Source organism: Lactuca sativa, chromosome 2, assembly GCF_002870075.4.
Source record: "Lactuca sativa cultivar Salinas chromosome 2, Lsat_Salinas_v11, whole genome shotgun sequence".
NCBI lineage: Eukaryota > Viridiplantae > Streptophyta > Magnoliopsida > Asterales > Asteraceae > Lactuca > Lactuca sativa.
The window spans coordinates 57,847,011-57,870,115 of NC_056624.2; the positions used below are offsets into that span (position 1 = coordinate 57,847,011).

The 23,105-nt window shown below is 36.0% G+C and overlaps 1 protein-coding gene across 1 annotated transcript; it reads right to left on the minus strand.

Annotated features, from left to right (window-relative positions):
* Window positions 1–21,181: 21,181 nt before the first annotated feature.
* Window positions 21,182–22,117, minus strand: LOC111879925 (uncharacterized). The gene is made up of 2 exons (XM_052768829.1): window positions 21,571–22,117; window positions 21,182–21,429 (listed from the first exon to the last, which is right to left on the minus strand). The coding sequence occupies exons 1-2, from the start codon at window positions 22,115–22,117 to the stop codon at window positions 21,182–21,184; spliced, it is 795 nt and encodes a 264-aa protein (XP_052624789.1).
* Between the last annotated feature and the right edge of the window lie 988 nt (window positions 22,118–23,105).

Below are 23,105 nucleotides of genomic sequence, written 5' to 3' on the forward strand. Positions count from 1 at the left end.
CATGACAATTAAGGCATGCTTCCATACAGTGGATCACAATTCTATTGGCGTATTAATGTAAGTGTAATGTAACGAACTGTTCTATCTGTAATGTACGTGCTCTCTACCTAGCAAGTATAGTAATGTACTGTAATGTTCTAGAAAGTATTGACTCATGAATGAACTGACTCATTGAATGATATCGTGTTCTAGTAATAGTTCTAGTATCTTCCTAAACTACCCATATGGTAGCTTACTAGTAATCTATGTGGTACGTATGGACAAGGATGTATACCCTTGCTACCCAAGGGCATGGGATAAACTGGAAGGACCTTTTATGACCATATATGTACACATGATATATAACTAATATTTAAATGACTTTCGGACAAGTACCCGATATCCCACCAAACCACATCTCAAGCGCGAAAAGGAAATAGGATGGATACCCTTCTTAAGTCTTTTAAACATTTCTTATATAACTATACATATAGAGGCATGCAATTTATAATATAAAAGCATAATAAGTTTTGTAAGACATTTGAAACAGAAATGTTATTTTAAGAAAAGATCGACTTGATGTCAATCTATAAAACAATTTGAAGGCATAAGTTTTGGTAAAACAGTTTAGTATAAAGAAACATTTGGTTGAAACACAATTGTAAATAAGTTTGAAATGTAATATACAGAGTAAAATGTACAGTGTAATAAGGAGCTTAAAACATATAAAATGTTTATAAAAAATCATTTGAAGGAAACTGTTTGGTAAAACGGCTAATGAGTAGCCAAATCATTTGAATGTTGTATATTAATCACATGTGATTGATGTAATAACTAGCATAATTCTACTTATTAATCAGATGTGATTGATATAATAACAAGCATGTTTCTACTTGTATCCCCCCCCCCCGCCCATAAAACATTTAATAATAGTTTAAAACATTAGTTAAGGGGTATGAACTCACCTGCAGTAAGTGATTGGAATTGTACGGACTGTTATCGTAAGGAAGGATCGGGCAAGTGCTTGGTGTCAAGTGAAGACTTAGACACACACAATGATCCTAATCACATATGAAAACATATGTATATAAATAATTAGTGATTAATACACTAATTATACAAGTATAAACATTTAAGTGCGAGGAAAACACTTTTGGTCAAGTGCTAGGAGGCTAATGGGTTGCAACAAAGGAGTGCAAAGCCCCTAATGGAAGTTTAAGGTCTAATGACCATATTATTTGGAGTTTACGGCCCAGGGGAGTAAACTCCTGGCCGTAAACTCTCAACCAAGTGCCTAAATGGAGCTTAGAATTATTACAACTCTAGTGGTGAATTGTTTCAAGGCTATACAAGTGTTTGGGTACCATATTGACTCATTTAGGGAGTTTACGGCCCAGAGACCACATTCCCTTGGAGTTTACGGCCGTAAACTCCCTTGGGAGGGTTTTTATGGTGATTTCAAGTCTCTAAATTAACTAGGAACTAAACTAGGCTTTGGTACTTGGCTTTAGAAGAGTTTATGGCACATTTGGCACCATTTTATGGAGTTTACGGCCATAGAACCTTTTGGGCCGTAAACTCCCTCACTCTTGGTGTTCTAAGTGTTTTAACTAGTCCAAAACTCATTTAGGTACATGCCCAAATTGGTCTCTTGGCTTAAGGAAGGATTTAGGGTGTCATTTGACCCTTTTTTAGGTGTTTACGGCCCAAGAGTTTGTCTTGGTCGTAAACTCCTTTTTCCTTGTGATTTCTTATGTTTGCTAGGCTATAAACACTTTAGGGTACTTTTCCTAATTTAATCTAATCCTTAGGAAGTGTTTAAAGCATTTTGGCACTTCAAACTTGGAGTTTACGGCCTAAGAAGCTCCTTGGCCGTAAACTCCCTTCTAGCCATGATTCCTAATTGGTTTGTGGTATACGGCATGAATTGGAGGCTCCTAGTTCGAGTTATAAAGCTTTGAGGGTCATTGGAACCCTTAAGGAACTTAAAATGGAGTTTATTCCCCAAGAACGTTCTTGGGCTGTAAACTCCCGGATCTCTTATATTAGACCTACAATCTATGTTAATAGGCATAAAACAAGCATTAAAACACAACTAGAGAAGTGTAATCACGATTTGGGATAAAAACCCGAAGATCCGTGAGAGGGAAAACGGCTTTTCTCTAGTTGGAATTGTGAATAATGAATGAATTTAGTTCATAAATCTATTTATAGTCCTGAAATATTTTTGGCAGAAAATATTTTTATTCCTGGAACGAACTCTAATGTCCTAGAGTCTTGGAATAACAGTGTTGCACAAAACCCTAGTGCATCCACTCTCCTAATATCTCCTTAAGTGTAAAATCCTGAAAACTGCCAAACTTATACTCGAAATCTGAGTTTACGTTGTAACTGTTCTACATCTATTGGCTTGATATGGTTTGTTCAGAATATAAATTTCGGGTTGTCACACTTTATAACACCTTGGTTTATACACCATGTTTATATATAAGACTAATATCCAATAGATAGTTAAATGTGTGTTTTCCCCCAACGTCCTATTCCCGTTGGATGTGGGCTTAGGGCAGATTCCCCTAATTAACTATCTACCCGATATCAGATTATATATAGCAGTATAAACAAAGCTATTATAAAAGAAATCACCGTAGTCAATATTTTATTATAAGAAAAATAGGTTTTATTAAAAGAACTCTCCATTAGATATATAGGAACAATTATAAATAACTCCATGAGTAACAAGTGAATACACCAACGTTATATATGACAACGATCTAATAACCAATGGAATGTGTGATATCCGCCCTACTTACTGTTCCCCGTTGGGTTGTGAGTTTAGGGCAGATGCGCACAATCGATTGTTTATTCACTCTGAGTATATATAACTTGTACCCACTTAGTACGCATAGAAAGGCTTGTAATGTCATTTTACTTAACTTCCATTAAAGTAGGAAATATAGGATTTTCTAGAGGAACAGGCGAACTTTTCAAAATAGAACTTACAGCGTACAATACTTTTACATATACATTTTCAAACAACACTTTACAGCTTACTCACATCACTAAAATCTTATGAACTCACCAGCTTAATTGCTTATCAACTCTTTCAAATAACTTGTATTCTCAGGAGGCTATTAGACAGGTGCTCGTGCTGGGGATTTAGAAGACGAAGCATTTCAGCTTCAAGTCTTATTTTGTTATTTGTGTATGAATTCTATGTTTGTGAACACACTTTGTAAACACTTTCTTTTGAAATGAAATGGTTGTTTATTACTTGCTTACCATATACATATCTCGTGATACTTAACATGACGTCCTCCGCCCCCGAATGTTTCCGTCGTTCCGGTTTTGGGGTGTGACATGTTGAAATTTCTACTGCTGAAGCTGAATACATTTATGTTGTTGCTTGCACTTCTCAAATCATTTGGATTTAAAGCCAATTGCGCCATTATGCAATTAATATGAAAAAGATTCCTTTGTATTGTGATTCACAAAGTGCTATTCGCATGTCATAATCCAGTACAACATTCGAAAACAAAACACATTGCTCTTTGTTATCATTTTATAAAATATCATGTGGAAGATGGTAACATTGAAGTTCATTTTGTGAAAACTACTAATCAACTTGCTGATATTTTCACTAAACCAGTTGATGAAAATTATTTTGTGAGAATTTTAGCAGGTTTGGGAATGTTTGATGCGAATTCAGTACCAGGATCAAATACTCAAGATTAACGAAATAATGTTGGTGAAAAAGGTGTCGATTCAAAGTCTTGCTATTTTAACCATTCCGAAGTTACTGTGCGTTAAGAGGCTTCGACACGCTTCGTTTTCGTATATTGAAACTAAAACTTTTCACGTGTTTGGTACTATTATTTCTTTTCATTAGTTTAGAATTTGTTCATTGAAAAACCGAAAAACCAAAAATATTTTTTTTCCATTAATTTTCGAATAATCAAAAATATCAAAAAGATTTTCTTTTGTTGCATGTTTTATTTCTCGAAAAATTCAAAATCACAAAAATATTTTTCTTATTGTTCAAAAATAGAAAATCCAAAAAGATTTTTGTTACTCTGTTATTTTTTTTTAGGTCTTCAAGAACATTTTCCCAACAACTCTTTAAAGGGTCATGCTTGTGTTTCTATAGGAAGGTAATTCTCTCAAGTTTTTGTACTAGTTAAGATGTCCCTAGAAGCATGCTGCTGCATGTTGACCCAAGCCTCAACTGATTCTATGTGTGTTACGAACGCCTTAATGAAATTTTTCATATGAAAGTTTCTTCCCAACTTGGCTTACATTCGCATTAGTCCAATGAGCTACCTTACTCTTCTCAAATGAGTTAAGACTTATATGTTTGGTCCATTTATAACAGAGGTACATTCGAATCTTAAACAATCTTTTTCATCACAAAAATTTCTTGACACATTTCACACACAAAGACACATGTTCAAGAGGTCACTGTTTAAACCAATTGTGACTTAAACATGTCAAAAACCTGTGTTAATGATCTTAAATCATGAGACTGTGATGCAAGTGAAACCCAACAATTCGAACTTATTAAGGAATTGACGGGGAACTTTGTTCCAGATTTTTACGAAACCCTTGTTTCTGTACCAACGTTTCGTATACTCCAAATCACATTCTTTCGTATGAGTGGTTTTGATCAAATGTTCGAAGCCCACGACATTTGTTTCCCAACAAAATCCAGCTTCAATTTTTTTTAATGTGATTTTAGTGTGAGTATCAATTTTTTTTCCTCTAGTCACTTTCACAAATTTAACACAGCCACTTGTCACTGACTACACTAGTCAAACAAGTAATTTCGTTTTCAATTACTCACCTTATGTTTAGGTTGCAGTGAAACAAAATTCGAAAGCCACCTTTTGATGCCTTGAAAAAGAAGCCCTTCAATACTTCTCTATAAGTATTTGATTGTAATTCACAGGAAACTGCACAAGCTGTTAGTTATCTCTCTTGATAATTAATGAAGCAACTTTTGCCTGGGGTTTTATTGCTTTCGTGTCAAATCTTTTGACATCACAGATTCCGAATTTTTTTTTACATTGCTTCTTATCTCTTTCCATTGAATCATTGCACTCACGAAATCCTTGAGGCTCTAAGTAATACCAACTTAGGCTGATGATTTCACAAGACTGCCAAATGACTTCGTTTAGAATCCCAAAAACGAAAGAGCACAACCTCAAATCCGAAAGGTTTGATCTTATCCACAAGTACTCACGAACAGTGTAAAAGTAACCGTTTGGTAACTTGGCCGTAGTTTCAAGGAACTTTATTTGACATAGCTACAATAATGGTTACTGGTGCTCATTTCAAGGGATGACGTGGTCTACTTCTTAATGATAAACGGTTCAAATTATTTTGGGCTTACTTATAAAAGGAAAATCTTCTTTCCTTTTGAAATCACGTGTTCAAAAATTCACAGCAGAACAAAAAGCCCTAATTTTTCCTAAAAAAAACTTCCAATCAACTTGACAATGGCTGCTGTTTAGAATCCCACCACTGAAGAAATTGCATCTCAACCGCTGATGAAGATACAGAGTACAAACTATCAGGTTGAATCAAATGCCTCGTTGTATCCAGAAGATCTCAAGATGCTGATAGTTGCATTGAAAAGATCTGTTCTAGCCACCGTTATGTTCAAATCTTTCGCAGTGCCAATAACTTGGTTGTCTATGGCTGCATCCACTGCTTCATTCAATAAAGGCACTGATGTACTCACCTTCAACTTGGTGAATGAGAAACGCATTCGTCTCACCAAGAAAATGTTTTTTCAATTCTTGGAGCTTCCTAATTCACCATCCTTTTTCAAACCTACTAACCCTCAGATCATACATATGTTCAACGAGATGGGTCACCAGCCACAACTTGAAAAGATAAGTGATTTCAAAAAGTCTGGGTTTCCCTGTATCTGGAATTTCTTGTTTGGGATTTTCCTACGGTGTTTAACAGGCATAAAAGTGGGTATTAACAAAGGAAGACAAGAAGTGTATGCAATGTTAATGGGGTTATATTACGACATGAGTGTGGATTATGCAACTCACTTGTGGAAGGAGTTCACAAAAATCTTAGAAAGTACCAGTGTGGCTAAGGGAATTTCTTATGCTCGATACTGGAGTTTAATATTGGAGAAAGTGTATGAGAAAGAGGGAATTCAAGTCCCTCAGGGTGAGGACATTGCTGAATTTACGAAGTATCAATTTCCAAAGATTGTTAAAGATGATGAGCAAATATTTACAAGTGTTGCACGAATTCCAGACGCAATGCTCAAGAAGGTGAATCATACGCACAAGATTCTTATAAAGTACTTGCAGAAGGTAAACCCTGATGTGGAAACCGGGGTGTTACTTGAAGTCGAAGCAGGATCTTCCAAGCCATCAAAGAAAACGAAGTCTGATGAGGAAAATGTAAAAGTTGCAAAGTCACAATATTCACCCAAGACTATTGAAGGTGATGATAAGAAGGAAGTAGTAGGGAATGAAGCTCAGCCTTCGAAAGAAGTTGTTCCTTCAAAATCAGGAATTCTTAAATGGATTCACAGAAAATCATCTAAACGAACGTCGTCTAATGACTCTCCGATGGTTCGTAAGACTCAGGTTAGCAGTAAAGGAGTGGTAGTTCGTGAAATACCTGCTCCTGTTTCTCCGTTATCGAAAAAGAGACGTGCTCATGATGTTGCAAAACACATCACAGAAAAACGGTATAAGCGAAAGCGTGTAATAAGAGACTATTCCTCATAAAACGAAGTTGTTCCTGATACCCCTATGGCTTTGACTTCTCCTATGGTAACTTCAACACCTATAATCTCTTCAGTTTTGGATGGTTCTGCAATTTCTCCTACTACCACCATTCCACTCGAAATATTGGTAACCAAGTCATTTAATGAGGAGGTTCCTATTTCTAACATCACTGCTAAAGTATCTGATACGGGGGCAAATGTTACAATGAGTGTCAATTCTTCACAACCTATTATTCTTTCTTCTTCATTACCACCTATCACTTCAACTTCGTTTGTTTCATTACCACCACCTATATCTACTTCTACTTCATCTCCACTGTTTGAAACTATCCTTCAACAACCTATTACTACTCTTTTTCCATCACAATCCACAGACACAACCAAACCTCATTCCGATGATGAAACTGAAGGAGGAGGTTTTGGAGGTACTTTCAACGAATTACATTTCGATTCGGAAGAGGAGGAGATTCCATATCATATGTTAATGTTAGGAAAGCAGTTCAAAATCTTGAACAAGAAGTTAAACTCACTTCTCCAGTCTCAAGCCGATTCTGGAGCAAAACATTTGGTCTGGGGTATTGAAGTTGATTTAATGATAAAAGCAGTTGAACGAACACTTCTTGAGAAGATAGATCTTTCTGATCAAAATAGTGAGCTTCGAATCAAGACTCAAGCAGGGAATTTTGAAGGGGCCTTAAAAGAGTTGAAGGCTGTTGCGAAGGAACGTCATATTCTCTTCGTACAAGATGTCAAAAAGGTTCGCGAAGATGTCAATTTGAAACTGGAAGAGTTGAAGAAGCAAGTCTCTCAAGAACTTACAAATATGAATTCTCAGTACAATTCACTTCAGGAGAAGGTCGATATAATTGTTGGGGCAGTTACCAATTTTATCAAAACTTTTCAAGTCACCATGCCGAAGTTTGAATCTAAAGCAACTGAAGACAACAATCAGTTTGCGAAATTACAGACTCTTCTTGAGGAGTTAAAAGAAGTTGTTTTGAAGCCTACTCCAACATCATTTTTAACTCCTGAGTTCCTTACTCAGAAGCTGAATCTGCTTGATCAGGTTATTCAGAAATCGGTTGCTCCTATATCCAAGTTTGCTCAGATGTTACCACAGAATGCCCCACATGTTGTCACAGGGGTACAAGGGGGAGAAACAAAGGTGAGCAAAGGAGGGAATGTGAATAGAAAGGGAGAAGGAGAAAAGATAACAACTGGAGATTTGAAAGTTGTTGCAAAAGTGTTTTCTACACAAATTCTTGTTTCAATTCCAATGAAGTCTGACACCATCTTAACAACTATTGTTACCAAAAAAGCAATTACAAAACCAAAAGGAATTGTGATTGGTTCGGCTACAGAAAGGGGTATTTCAAGTTCCTTAAAACCGAATCCTGATTTGAAAGATAAAGAGAAAGGTGTGCTAGTCGAAAAGTCTAAAGAAGAAAAGAAAGCAGAGGTTGAGGCTAAAATCAAACTTTAGAGGCATATTCAAAGTATTCTGAGGTTGAGAGAAAATGATCCACCTGGTATGGACAAAGGTGATCCCAAGAAGCTGTATTCTTATGAATCAATCGAATCGAGAGTTGCATTCAATCACATGTATGCTTTCGACAAGAAACCAAGGAAGAGCTATTCAATTGCTAACACTGATTTCAGTCAGTTGGATTTTCCGATAAACAAAATGATGTTTATCACTACACAATACAAAGTTAGTGAGAAATTCAAAAATCCAAATGATTATACACACATGAAAATTCGTTTTCATATTGTACTTGGAAAAGAGCAAGATGAGGTATGGTCATTGGTCAATATCAAGAAAGTAGTTGGTATTAAGAAGGATGTCTTGTTCGAAGACATGATACAAAATTTCAGGTATCATGTTATTCGTGCAAACAATCAAGCATTTGACTTCAGCGTTGCAGACTTCCCTTTAATGAACTTGAATGATCTTATTCAAGTTGCATTGCTTTTAAAAGAAATGGAAGCTTTACAACTCAAGGGTACAGAAAAAGATGTGTTCAGACTAGGTCTTGCTCACATTAAAATCTTCATTGACAATTATTATGACTGTCTTGCCCTGACTAACAAAGAGTTGGCTTCGAGTATGGATAGGAAAGTATCTGTTGCAATGGAACTTTCGAAGACACAAGCTGAATTGAAAAAGTATGCTGATGGAGAGATATGTTTGAAACCATTTGGTTTAGTGTTTGCCGGGAAGGACACTAAAGGGAAGGCTAAAAGGTTTCTCTTTCAAGTTGCTGAGATTGAAAGATACACAACGTCTCAATATACGAACTTTATTGTTCGTATGAACAACTGCACGAAAAACAACGATGGTGACAAGGAGTTAAAGAAGGTTTTAACATGGTATTCTGAGATACGAAGGATGATGCACTTAGCTGCTCAGATTCTCACGAATTGAGTAGTTTGACTCGTTTACAAAGGGGGAGATTGTAAGGGTCGAAGTCATGTAAAGAGTCGAATTGTGTTTAGTTTATTTCGTATGTAATGTATTTACTAAGTCACTTTTGTATGAAGCATAAGGGTTCCTGACTAAGTATTTTTTGTACTCTCGTGTTCCCTATAAATAGGGACTAAGCTTAGATTTAGACATACGAGTTTTCCAATTTCGTTGTCTGTGTTTTGTAATCAAGCTTATTGAGAGTAATAAATCTTCAAAGTCTTATTTACTTTCTGAGTTTTTAACATTGATTGATATTTTTCATAATCAATTTCTCATATACAATTACTCATCATGGTTGTAAGTGGCTTGGATTTCATTTCATCAATCCTCATATGCATCTGGTCATCAATAAACTCCAAAATCTCCAGCACCTCGTTATTTATGCCAAACTCCTTTGCAAGTTCTTTGGCTTTGTTCCTGTCTAGTTTTCATGACAAAACTAACTCTAGAAATTTATTGTTAGACAAGTTTAAACCCTTTCTAGTTGAGGGCTAGATCAAATTCACAATATTGACAGACTGAACATCGGAAGGAACCTTTTTTGCTTCATGAACATTGGAGTTGATAACTTCACCATCAAATTTCATAGTTAAAGTTATGTTGTTGTGACAATCTTCAATTTCGAGTCAAGTCAAAGTCAGCAAGTCAAACCGATCGACTCGATTAACCCTTGAGTATTAGGGTTCATGTAATGTAATTTCCACTCAATGCGTTATTTTAATGAGAAAACATCATTTTGGAGAGTTTGTGTGTTTAATTTTTCGTAGCATTGACAATGCTAAACATAGAGCCAAAGTGATAACACACCATTTCACGCTCATCGGGAATGTGTACGACACTAATTCATGGCTTAACAGGGTTTACGGACCTTGCATTGCGAAGCTGGACACTCAAATATATCACAAACGAAATCTCTCTCAATCGTTTTCACTCTATCTCTCTCTATTTTAAATCTCTCCCAAATCTCTCTCAAGAGTTCCCGTAACTTTTTATAGTCATTCGGGCCATCCCGACCCTTAACCGGGTCAAAAACGGCTTGAAACGGGGTAAAAACGCGGAAAACAGCCTTGAGGAGCCGAAACTCCTCTTAGAGGCCGAGACCGAGCCTCGCTGCCTCAGCCGAGACCGTGCCTCGCTGCCTCAACCGAGACCGAGATCCGGAAGCCGAAACTAAGATCCGAGACCGAATCTGGCAGCCTCTCGGACCGAAGCTACGAAGGGCGAAGTCCATCGGGCCGAACCTCGCTTTCGGTTCCTCCTTCCGACCGAGCCTCGGTTCATTTCCCACCCTCTCAGTCCACCCTCCTCTACTTTTGGTCCTAGCATCAGAAGCCGAACCTCCGGGCCAAGCTTCGGATTTTTGTCACTTTTCACCCGTTTTCAGTGTTTTTAACATTTTAAGCCCGTTTTTCATTATTTTAACGCGAGATTTTCCCCAAAAATCATATTTTAACATATAAGACCCTAAATAATTATAATTTAAACATATTTTTGTGAAAATCTTTATTAAAGGAATAAAATCTAGTGGGTGAACAATTAAGGTGGAGTGTTGACTTTGCTTTACCTTATGACACAAGCAACCACCCCCACACCCACTCTATGACCAGCCACACCTCCCCACCTTACCTAGGTCACTTCAATGTCCTATCCACTCAATTATCAGCCTTCCCATGTTCTTAGCGATGGAGCATCCATCCTCTCTCCTCACACTTCATTTATCCTCTCATTTTTCCATCAAAGGGTCAAACACTTTTCTCTCAAGCTTATTCTCTCTATTTCGAGACTCCAAGGCTGATCACCAAGCTTTCTTACAATCTTGGTAAGTATAATTCATCCTCCTTGTGTTAATTACACTCCATTCTACTCCAATCATAGATTGCTTTCACAAATTCTATCATTTTGGTGTTAGATTCTCGAAAATCTTCAAGGCATCTTCAAGTGTTCTTGAGTTGAACATTTCCCTACTCCGACTTTCACCCACTGAAATCACTCAAGTTGAGTTCATACCCCAACATTTTTATGATTTCTTAATTTTTGAGGGGGAGAATACAAGATAAATCATCAAGAACATAACTAATTTCTTCTAACAGCTTTCATCAGAAAAGTTACACTCCATTCACGGACTATTTTGGGCAACTTAAACATTTTAGTTTTCAAAACTATTTTAGGTTCATGTAGTTCAAGTTTTTAGCTTTAAAATTACTACTTGCACATCTCCGTACGATTTTTCTACAAATTATGGTGATTTTTACAAAACTGCCTAACATTTCAAACAGCAATCCGGACCAGTCTATGATTATGGACTTATTCGCACAAGTTACAGGTCACTAAAAATCATGGTAAAATTTATGAACAAACTAGACTAATTTTCCAAACTATTTGAATTTACGGAATTTGATTTGGACATTTGATGATTTTTCTACGAATTTTCTAAGAACAGTTACAGAAAATGTTTTCAACAGAAAAATACTATAAATTTCATTTCACCTTGTAACATGTTGAGCATAACATGTTGAGCAAGGTATATACCATTATGTGATTATGTGTTGTCGCAATATATGACATTTGTGTCTTAATATATATATATATATATATATATATATATATATATATATATATATATATATATATATATATACACACACATCAGTTAACAAATGGATTTTGCTAGATAAAGCATAGAAATAACAAAGTGTAAAAATCAAGTACATCCAATACATACAAACGTTTGATTAAACTATGTCAAGTATAGTTTATATACATTACTACTACCACTGCTTTGATAAAATATAATAGGTATAGTTTATGATACATTACACAATACATATATTTCAAAAGGGTACATTTATACAAAAGAGAACTTTCATTTCGTTACATGTAAATTCGTTAATGACTTTGTGAGACATTTGCTTCGCATTACTTAAAAGTCCTGTATTGTAACTGATGGGTTTTGGTCATAAGAAAATCCTATGTGCTCATACAAACCCTAATGCTTGGATCTAGGTTTCTCTATTGTACATGCAAGTTATCCAAGACTATAAACCCTAATTCTAGCATTCAAGTAATCATATTAACATGAGAATAGGTTTAAGATATTACATTGATTGTTATGTAGCAATAACAATCCCAAATCCTTCTTGTATTGACTTTAGAAAGCTTAGAGTCACAAATGTCACTCCTCTAATGGTTCACAAACACCAAAAGCAAGAGGATGAAGAGGAGAGAGGATGGAGGCTGCCCAAAAACGTGTGTAACCCTAGAAGGATGCTTAGCCACGTTTTTGGGTCATAAGAGATCTATATATATAGGAGGCTATTAGGGTTATCTAACAAGGAAACCCTAATTTGGATGCTTAAGCCCTAAGCAACCCATGGATTCCTTTCCTTAAGGGCTTGGACGATTTCTTATGGGCTTCCCCATAGAATTCATCCACTCCTAAATATAAGGCAATCCATGGCCCAAATTGAAATTATCTTATAATTACAATTCCAGTCCCTTAAGTTTAATTAATCTCTTTTAGTCACAAAACTAATTACCAATTAATTATTGACTAATATTAATTAAATAATATGATTACTCCTTTAATATATTATTCCCATAATATATTAATAAATCATATTTAATCCTTTCTCTCCATAATTCATCATATAAAGTTGCTTTGGTGAAGGCAACCCAAAAGGATCATGCACCATCAGGTCAAGTACATACCAAAATAGTTATGGACTTACACACTAATCCAACAGTCTCCCACTTGGATAAGTCTAATAACTATTATGCGTATGACTTCAGATCCTGATCTGCAATCGTAGCTTTCCAAAGTCGCTGTTAACTCTGATCCTATCTGATACGTATGTCCTTTATATAAGGGATCATATATTCCTCCATTCTAGATATCGTATGAGACATGATTTCAAATCATTCTCTTTGTACTATATCTCGATTCCCGATTTATGATGACTGACTAATTGAACAAATCAAATTAGCCCTAGCCCGGCCGAGCATTTACGTTTGTCATCACTAAATCATCGAGGGACCCAAAGATATCGCTTTTATCCTACTTTGGATAAAAGGAACGGATAAACTTTGATACAATGCTTGCTTGCACTCACTCACCGAATCACACACAACAATATGTTTTATAACACCAAGTTACTAGTGCGTTCACATATTATCAATGTGCAACCGATTTGCAAGATACAACTCACACATCTCGGTTTCAAGAATATAAGATGTTATCGTCTCACCAATCACTCATGATACAATTCATGGAGTGATCCAAGTGAGCGTGGGTTTAATCCAATGCTCAAATCATATTCATAAGCACTCATGAACGTTGCAGCAAACATTTGCTGATGTCTAATACTCTTTTAGACAATCCACACACCAATTCACGACAGTCTTCATTCATATCTACTTCCAACATATGAACGACCGTGGCTCGTTCGAATAATTCGATTATTCTTAATAAATTCAATTATTCTGGAAGTCAAAACATGCAAATGTGAAACACAAGAATAATACTAATCCCTATATGGCCTCAAACCTTTGAGTATAAATAAAACACCTTTTATTTATCACCATATCGATTACTCATTATTTGTCGTTTCAGGTAATCAACTTCTTACTTGAATTATTACACTTGTCCCATGCTCTTAGCATGCACACAATGTTTACCTATGGTTCTTACTTTGTGAAATAGATCAAATTGAACACATTTCCAATCATTCTCATTTCACAATTCCAAATCCTTTTTCATAAGTGTAAGAATATCAAATTCTTGTCACTTATAGAATATGTTAGATTCTAACATTTTATGCAATGATCCTTTCGTAATGTCACTGCACCAAAGTCACAAAGACTATTGCCAATGATATTACAAAGTTCTCTATTGGAGATTGTTACAAGACAATTCCTTAGATATGATGTCTTTCACTCAAAGTACATTCCTTTGAACATCCTTTGTATAAAAGTTTCTAATATAGTCATAGATTTTCAATATCCAATTCTCAATATGGACACGTTTCCATACTTTCCATATGACAACTCATTCTTAATAGAATCTTATCTATTCGTAATGATGTCGATATGGTCCATCCAATATGGAAACATTTCCATAATTTTCATATGACAATTCATTCTTAATAGAATCTTTTCTATGTCGATATGGTCCATCTAATACCATGCTTCCAACTACTCACAAGCGACCAATCATCGTCAAACTTTGGATTGTCCTTTGATAGTTGTTTAATTATTTTAGTCAAAACCAATTCCAGTCCCTTTTCCCTCTAAATGCACTAGACATTTGGAAAATTTTAGAATGGTCAAACATTAAAGCATTTGCAATCGATCCTATACCCGAAGCGTATGGGACACGATGCATAATGTTTTATTTGCTATGTTCTCAAAATTCGAATTGTGAAGAGGAATGTCGTAATCATAATCGAAATTTTAAGAACACACTATGTATCCTTGACTAAATTTATTAACATTTCTCAACCTAATCCTTTAGATTTGAAATGAATCATAATATTCTCTCCCTTAATTATAGCAAAACAACTTTACAACCCTTACGACTTTGCAAGGTATAACTCTTGTTTTCTATAATTAATATTGCCAACTTGCAATACGTGCCTTAATAATCATACAATCATAACATTTATGTTCCCACTATCATGATGATTATTATAAAAACATAACACATATGCTCCCACTAGCTTTGACATGTATTCAGAAACAGCTTAACTTTTAGAACAACAATACTTATTGAATTTCTTAAGTTCATGTTTCTAATACTTAGTGCTTTGATAATATTTTATCAAGGCTTCTTGAACTTATACACCTTTGCCTTAGATAGTTCATATGTGTGTCTAAACAATTAAGACTAATTGTCAAACCTCACAATTCAAATCATGGAAAGGGATACCGTAACCATGATCGAATTCGAGAATGCAATTTTACAATCACTATCTTCTCAAAATCTTATGACACTTAGATTTAAACGGTGTATGTGTTCCTATCCATGTGAATTTGCTAAAACCAAGGTTTACGACAAATTCAAACTCATATGGATCGAACTTTCTTTATCTCGATTTCTTGCCTTTATGGTAGCACAGCTACCCACCATGTCATCCAAGTAGTTAAGCAGCTCACCTTTTCTTATCAATGTACTTTCCATTGATCAAGGTCCTTGCCTTTTATGCATTCAAATGAGAACTCATAGGACTCACATGCATAATTTACTCAACTGGAACGGCACAGAAACAAAATAATGTCAACACGATATGTTGTAAACCTCAACTCGTGTGCTAGTGATGATCGATAAGGTCTACTTGATTTGTTCTTGAAACCTTTCAAGACCAATAAGACTCCCACTGACTCCTTGACATATAAGATTCTCTTGTCCAAACATTTCTTGACAAACAAATATTCAAGAGTTAGTGTAGCTTTTATCAAAACTCTTCATAAATTGGTCCTAGTTGGTCTTTGTTTTATCCAAGACATCACAACTTCCATATTTGATGAATGTTATAAACCTTCTTAATACTTTTCCACTCAATGTCACAATCTTAACTCTAAGACTTGTTATTGGAACGAAGTATGATTGACTTCTTGATTTAACCATTTCTTCAATCCTTAATTCCTCTTCTTAAACATATAATTATACTAAGACTCACTTAGAGGATCAATTGAGATATGGTTCTTAATCATTAATACCTATCCTAAAGCATAAAAGCTACTCTCCCTTCTTCTTAGAATGGAGAAACTTTTATCTTTCTGCCTACTTGATTCTTCTTATTCGTTTTCCTATTGATTTAAACTTTTTCAATCAATTCATAATTACACTTAATCTTGTGAGTATAATCATATTTACTAAACCTTTAGTAAATCATGACGAATATCATTGTTACTCTTATGGTTGACTTGATCAACACGCAACTTTATGTGCTCGATCTCCTAGTCCTTCACTTGACACTTTGTCAATGAATCAGTCTAATTTCCAAATATGAAATTTCTCATTCATCGTGCAACCAAGTTGCATGATTCCAAGTTTCTGTCCAATTGAAACTTGGGCGATAAGAAACTCTCCCAATTTGGTAAATTCTCGACATTTCCATAAATAACATAATAAGAACCAAATCCATTATTGCTAATAATAGAAACATTCAAACATCAATTTTTCATATACGCCATTGTAAGGATAAATAAATAACATAAAATCAAATTTTATTTTATTGCGGAAAAAATTTGACCTTACAATGCAATTCATTGAAAAACTATGCTAATACATCTTTCTTAGCAATCTAATTCTAACTCTAAGTAGTAGCTCAAGAATCTAATCTTCACGTAATGCGATCGAAATCCATTCCTTCATGGTTAGATTCTGCTCACTTCTTCCCTTAAGCTTCCTTTCTTTTCTTCGATCCTACAAAACATCAATTGTAATCTTATCACATTATGTATTAAGAATCTAGAATAGGAGCTTAAAAGAGTTAGTCAATGGATTTTACCTAAAACAGAGCCATACGTTTTTAATCTCCCATCTCTTAGATCTCTTAGGTAAATAGGGCAACTTCGTCTCCAGTGCCCCTTCTCTTGGCAATAAAAGCAAATCGACTCTTTTGGAATAGAACATGGAACTACTTCAGACATTGCCTTTCTTTTATGATCAAACTTTTAGATCATAGCATATCTTTCGTTGCCAATGTCTATATCCATAGAGGTCTTGAAGGCGGATTCACCAATCAACTTTGCTTTTCTATTGCGCCAAACCATTGCTGATTCAGCAGCAATAATCATATAGCTGAGATTTATAAGGGTCACGTCGCAGTTCATCATATAGTACTCTCTTACGAACTCACTAGATGAGTTAGGAAGTGACTGAAGAATTCAATCAACAGCTATTTCCTCACAGACAACGGATCCCAACATTCTTAACCTATCAATGTGTGACTTCATCCCTAGGACGTGTGCACACACTGACTTTCCTTCGTTATGTTTACTTGCCAAAAGGGCTTGAGTGATCTTGAACTTTTCAAGCCTTCGAACTTGTGGGTTAGGGAGAATAATCGGAGAAGGAGGAGGAAGTGAAGCATGATCTCTTGTTCCTCGATCGAATCGTGGAATATCATCTTCATGTGGAATGCTTGTTCCACGGGATTTTGGAAGATCATAGTTGTTGAACTTTGACATCTACAAAACGGGAGAAAACGAATTCAAGTTAGTTGATTGATTGAGTCCTTAGTAAATCACCCAAATGAGATACTAAGGCTAGGACCCAACACAATATTCTACAACTCGGGAGACGGATGCCGTAACCCAAATTGCAGAACATTTGAAGGTAAGTGAATGACGATTCACTAATTTCCACCATGAAAAACGAAAAAGAAATTTAAGTTTTAAATCTATGAAAACTCCTAGATCCTATGAGATTCATTGAACATTTCAATGGCATGTTTAAATCTCGATATGCCCCTCTTGTTTGTGACTGGGATGCCGAGGATCACAAAGCGGGTGTGAATAACCATGCAAACTTACATGGTGCCCTCACATGTTACAGTCACCTATTCGATGTGCCGATAAACCACACACGCTCCACTGAACTATGACAAACATTGAGTCACCATTTGCTACCTTTGCTTAGAACCATTTAGTGTGCCGGTAAACTACACACGCTCCACTAACGTCTTCGCAAGGGCACAAAGTGTAATTCCATGGAATTGCATCAATTCACTTTGCCTAAGTAACTAAGATTGGGAATTTGAAAAACATTTAGTTACTTTTGCATTTTATTATACTTATAATGGAAGGTTTTCGTCCTATCCTACCCGTTCGGCTAACGACCCTCCACTAGTCAAGAGTGCGGTGGGTAAGAGTGGATACCCATTCAATCGCCATTTTATAGGCAATTTCCTTAAACACCCCTTATAGACCAGCTTCGTGAATGAGGCCTACTAACGGTAAGATTGACTTTACTCATACATATATATAATGTTAGACTTTTAATGTTATATATAGTATAGGGTGTATTTTACACTTTTAAAATACTAGGTGGTCTAATTTAACAATTATACTTTTAATTCAATTAAATTGTAAACCTAAACTTTTATGGATTTATTAAACCTCTTTTAATTATACACCTTAATTAATTAATAAAACCATAAGGGTGTGATTTCAACTTTTCCAAAACAATACTAGGGTTTTAGAATTTAACATTCCTAATTAAACTTTTAATCAACTTTTAAATTCCAAAACTTGAGGGCAAGTTTTGAAACATTTCAAAACATTAGGGTTTAGAATTTAAATATTCATCAAAATTAAACTATTAATCAAAATTTAAATTCCAAAACTTGAGGGCAAGTTTTGAAACCTTTTTCAAAACATTAGGGTTTTAACTATTTAAATTTCAAAACAACAAAACTTTTGGGTTCAAATTTAAACTATAAAACCTAAAGGGGAAAATATGAAACTTTTCAAAGCACAAGTATCAAATAACAAATAATCTAAATTAACATTTAATCACATAATTATCCATATTTGATTTATTTAATGATTTCTTGCAAAACAATTTACCAATTTAATCAAAATAATTAATCAATTATCACATAAGGAAACAAATATTTTATTAATTGATAAATATCTTCAATTAGATCAAGAATATAGTCAAATATATCATAAAATCGGATTTATATTGATCTAATATGATAAGGCAACTATCCTTAAGCAAAAACAGCAAGAAATCCCGGTTTTCCCTCCTTCTGACGAGCTGACTCGCCGAGTCAGGCATGGACTCGTCGAGTCAGCATGGACTCGGCGAGTTCATCTATGGACTCGGCGAGTCCAGCCTCCAGAATCACAAAAATCGAATTTTTCAAACATATAATGCATCAATACAATAGAAACCATTCTAGGCTCTGATACCACTGATGGGTTTTGGTCATAAGAACATCCTATGTGCTCATACAAACCCTAATGCTTGGATCTAGGTTTCTCTATTGTACATGCAAGTTATCCAAGACTATAAACCCTAATTCTAGCAATCAAGTAATCATATTAACATGAGAATAGGTTTAAGATATTACCTTGATTGTTATGTAGCAATAACAATCCCAAATCCTTCTTGTATTGACTTTAGAAAGCTTAGAGTCACAAATGTCACTCCTCTAATGGTTTACAAACACCAAAATCAAGAGGATGAAGAGGAGAGAGGATGGAGGCTGCCCAAAAACGTGTGTAACCCTGGAAGGATGCTTAGCCACGTTTTTAGGTCATAAGGGATCCATATATATAGGAGGCTATTAGGGTTATCTAACAAGGAAACCCTAATTTGGATGCTTAAGCCCTAAGCAACCCATGGATTCCTTTCCTTAAGTTCTTGGACGATTTCTTATCGGCTTCCCCATAGAATTCATCCACTCCTTAATATAAGGCAATCCATGGCCCAAATTGCAATTATCTTATAATTACAATTCCAGTCCCGTAAGTTTAATAATATCTTTTAGTCACAAAACTAATTACCAATTAATTATTGACTAATATTAATTAAATAATATGATTACTCCTTTAATATATTATTCCCATAATATATTAATAAATCATATTTAATCCTTTCTCTCCATAATTCATCATATCAAGTTGCTTTGGTGAAGGCAACCCAAAAGGACCATGCACCACCGGGTCAAGTACATACCAAAATAGTTATGGACTTAGACACTAATCCAACAGTAACCAGAGTCTCCTGGAGGGAGAGCGTGATAGTTGTATATAGATCTATATTGGGTTTGACAAACTCACACCCGAGCTGCATGCAACAGCTAGACCGGCAGGTCTGAGGTGACAAATGTCATAACAATTCCAACGCCTGAAGAACGTCGTTTTCAGGCCAACTAGGTCATGGTATGGTTATAATAACTCACAGAAAGTATTAACAAACATAAGAATTTACGGGGAAATTCATTGACATCATACGCGTTTATGTCGAATTAAACTCATATCATTTTCTGCAAATAAGGAAGGTTACTTATACGTTTCGGTTTTTGGGTATAAGACTACATTACAAAATTTTAAGGAAAATATCAAAATTTTCTGGAACAACCGTACATTTACAAGACAAGGTTTTTCATAATTGCATACAAAAGCTTATGAACTCACCAACCTTTGTGTTGACATTTTTTTTCAAACAACTTGTATTCTCAGGAAATCACTAAACAGGAAATCAAGTGTATTTTGAGGATGGGGCGTTAAGGTGTCAAACATTTCATATTTTGTCAACATATTGTAATTATTTTGAAACATGTAATGTATACAATGATGTAACTCTTTCAATTATATATATGTTGGTTGTGTTTACTTTCATCACTATTGTCATTGTGGTTATGATACTATACATGAAGTCCTCCACTCCCGGACGTTTCCGCCATCCTTGGTTTGGGGGTGTGACAGTTGTAGACATCAATTTTTGTTTTAGAAGTTTTAAGAAAAGGTCTAATTAAAAGTATGGAACTTGAATTTGGAGATTCGTCATCTCCCATATCTAGAACATAAAAATCAGCCGGGAAAACAAATTCATCGACTTGCACTAACACGTCCTCTAATACACCCTTTTGATGTACTATTGACCGGTCGGCAAGTTGGATGATCACACCGGCTTTGCTCAATGTTCCTACACCAACTGATTTAAAAATAGAATATAGCAGGACATTTATGGATGCACCTAGATCGAGCATGGATCGAGGTACATAAAGATTCCCAAATTTGCATGGCATTGTAAAGACACCGGGATCCTTGCACTTCGGCGGCATCCTCTTTTGCAAAATCGCGGATACATTCTTCCCAACTGTTACATTTTGGTTTCCTTTTAATATCTTTTTAGATATACAAAGATCCTTAAGGAACCTTGCATATCTAGGTACCTGCTTGATGGCCTTGAGGAGCAGGATGTTAATGTGAACTTTCTGGAACATTTTCGTAATCTCATTCTCCTCCTATTCTTTCTTCGTGATCTTTAAACTTTCGGGAAATGGATCAGGTGTGGCTTTAGATTCAGTGATGAAGGACTTCTTTTTGGTTGTTTTATCCTTCTTCTTCTCTTCTTTGGTTTCCTCTTCGACCACTATTTCTTCTTCCTCTTGATCAACCGACACTTTTGGATCATTGTAGCTCTTCGTGCCTCTCAATGTGATGGCACACACGTTGTGCCTTGGGTTCGTTTCAGTTTGGGCAGGCAACTTTCCTTAATATTCTAGTTTGCTTATTATGGAAGTAGCAAGCTGTGATACTTGTTGCTCTAAGTTCTTTATGCTTGGTTTTGTCTCTTGTCGGAAGGTTTGGGTGCTAGTACCCAAACTCTTCACTATGTCCTATAAGGACATACTTGATGAACCCGCTTGTTGAGGAGGGTGTTGTGGCTGCCTTGGCTGAAAGTTTTGTGGTGTAAAAGGTGGTCTTTGTTGGTATTGATGTGGTTGACTTGTTTGATAACTTCCCGGTTGATTTCCTCCCCAACCTTTATTGTTGTTCCATCTTCGGTCACCTCGTGGCTGATCATATCCTCGATTTGATGTGGAATAGCCTCCCATGGCTTTTGCTTCTTCATAACCCTCCTCTTGAAGTTGAGGGCACATGTTGGTTGGATGCCCCACTTGACTACAAATACCGCAAGGGCGGGGTGTGGGTTTCACACCCTTGTCTTTAGCCAACATCATTACAAATTTCGTCAGCTCGTACAATTGATCTTCAATTTGAGGAGTTTGGACTTCCTTTACGCCTCGTGGTACATTTGTGTACCATTCTTCATCATGGCTTAAATGTTTAAAATCTTCAGCCATGTTCTTGATTAGGTTGCAGATTTCAGTTGGAGTTTTATCGGGTAAAGATCCGCCACTGGAGGCATTAAGAAGCCTTCTCACCATTGGATTCATGCCTTCAATGAAGTATTGGAGAAGCTGATACTCGGTAATTCCATGTTTAGGACAACGGGCACAAAATTTCTTGAAGCTTTCCCAATATATGTGAAAAGCCTCTCTCTCTCTCTCTCTCTCTCTCTCTCTCTCTCTCTTATGTTGCTTGATTCCAATGATTTCCCTCCGTAGGGCTGAAGCTTTCATCTCTGGAAAGTATTTATCCAAAAAAAATATGCAAGATCTACCCAAGTAGTAACTGTCCCCGGTGGGAGGTCATAGAGTCAGTCTTTTGTTGCATCTTGCACCGCGAAGGGGAATGCCCTAAGCTTGATTTGATCCTCTGTGACATTGTGTGGCTTCATGCCCACACACACAACACGAAACCCAGTGAGGAACTTGTGAGGATCTTCATTTTCCAGGCCTCTAAAGGTTAGGAGTAAATGGATGAGCCCAAATTTTAGTTCTAAGTTGGTGGCTTTCGGATATGTGATGCAGAGAGGTTGTTGAGTAACCTCTTGCCTCGCCCATTGGCGAAGGGTTTGCTCCGGTGGTGGATTTGGAGGTGGATTACCTCCATGGTTATCTCACATGGTATGAGTAGGAATTGAGGTTTAGGTGGGTGTGGAGTTTGGATGTTATGAGTAGGTGAAGAAGGTGGAGTGGTATTTCATGATGAGGATGGTTGAGGTGAGAGTGAGAGGGTTTCTGTTTCGGATGCGGATACACTTAAGAGAGGTATGTCCTCCCAAATGTTGATGACTGGATGGTTAGATGATGAAGAAGTCCTTGATCCCGGTTGCGTCTTATGAATCTTGGCTTGCTTTCTTAACTTCTTTGCAGTCTTCTCTATCTTCGGAGGAATTGGCAGTGGTGTACCTGTACAGAAAGGTCTATGCATAAACAATTAGTAACACCGTTTCCTCGAAAACTGTGCTAATTTTTTAGGCGTGTCAAACCCAAAAAATAAAGGGGTACCATATACTCCAAAAGAACACTACTATATTGC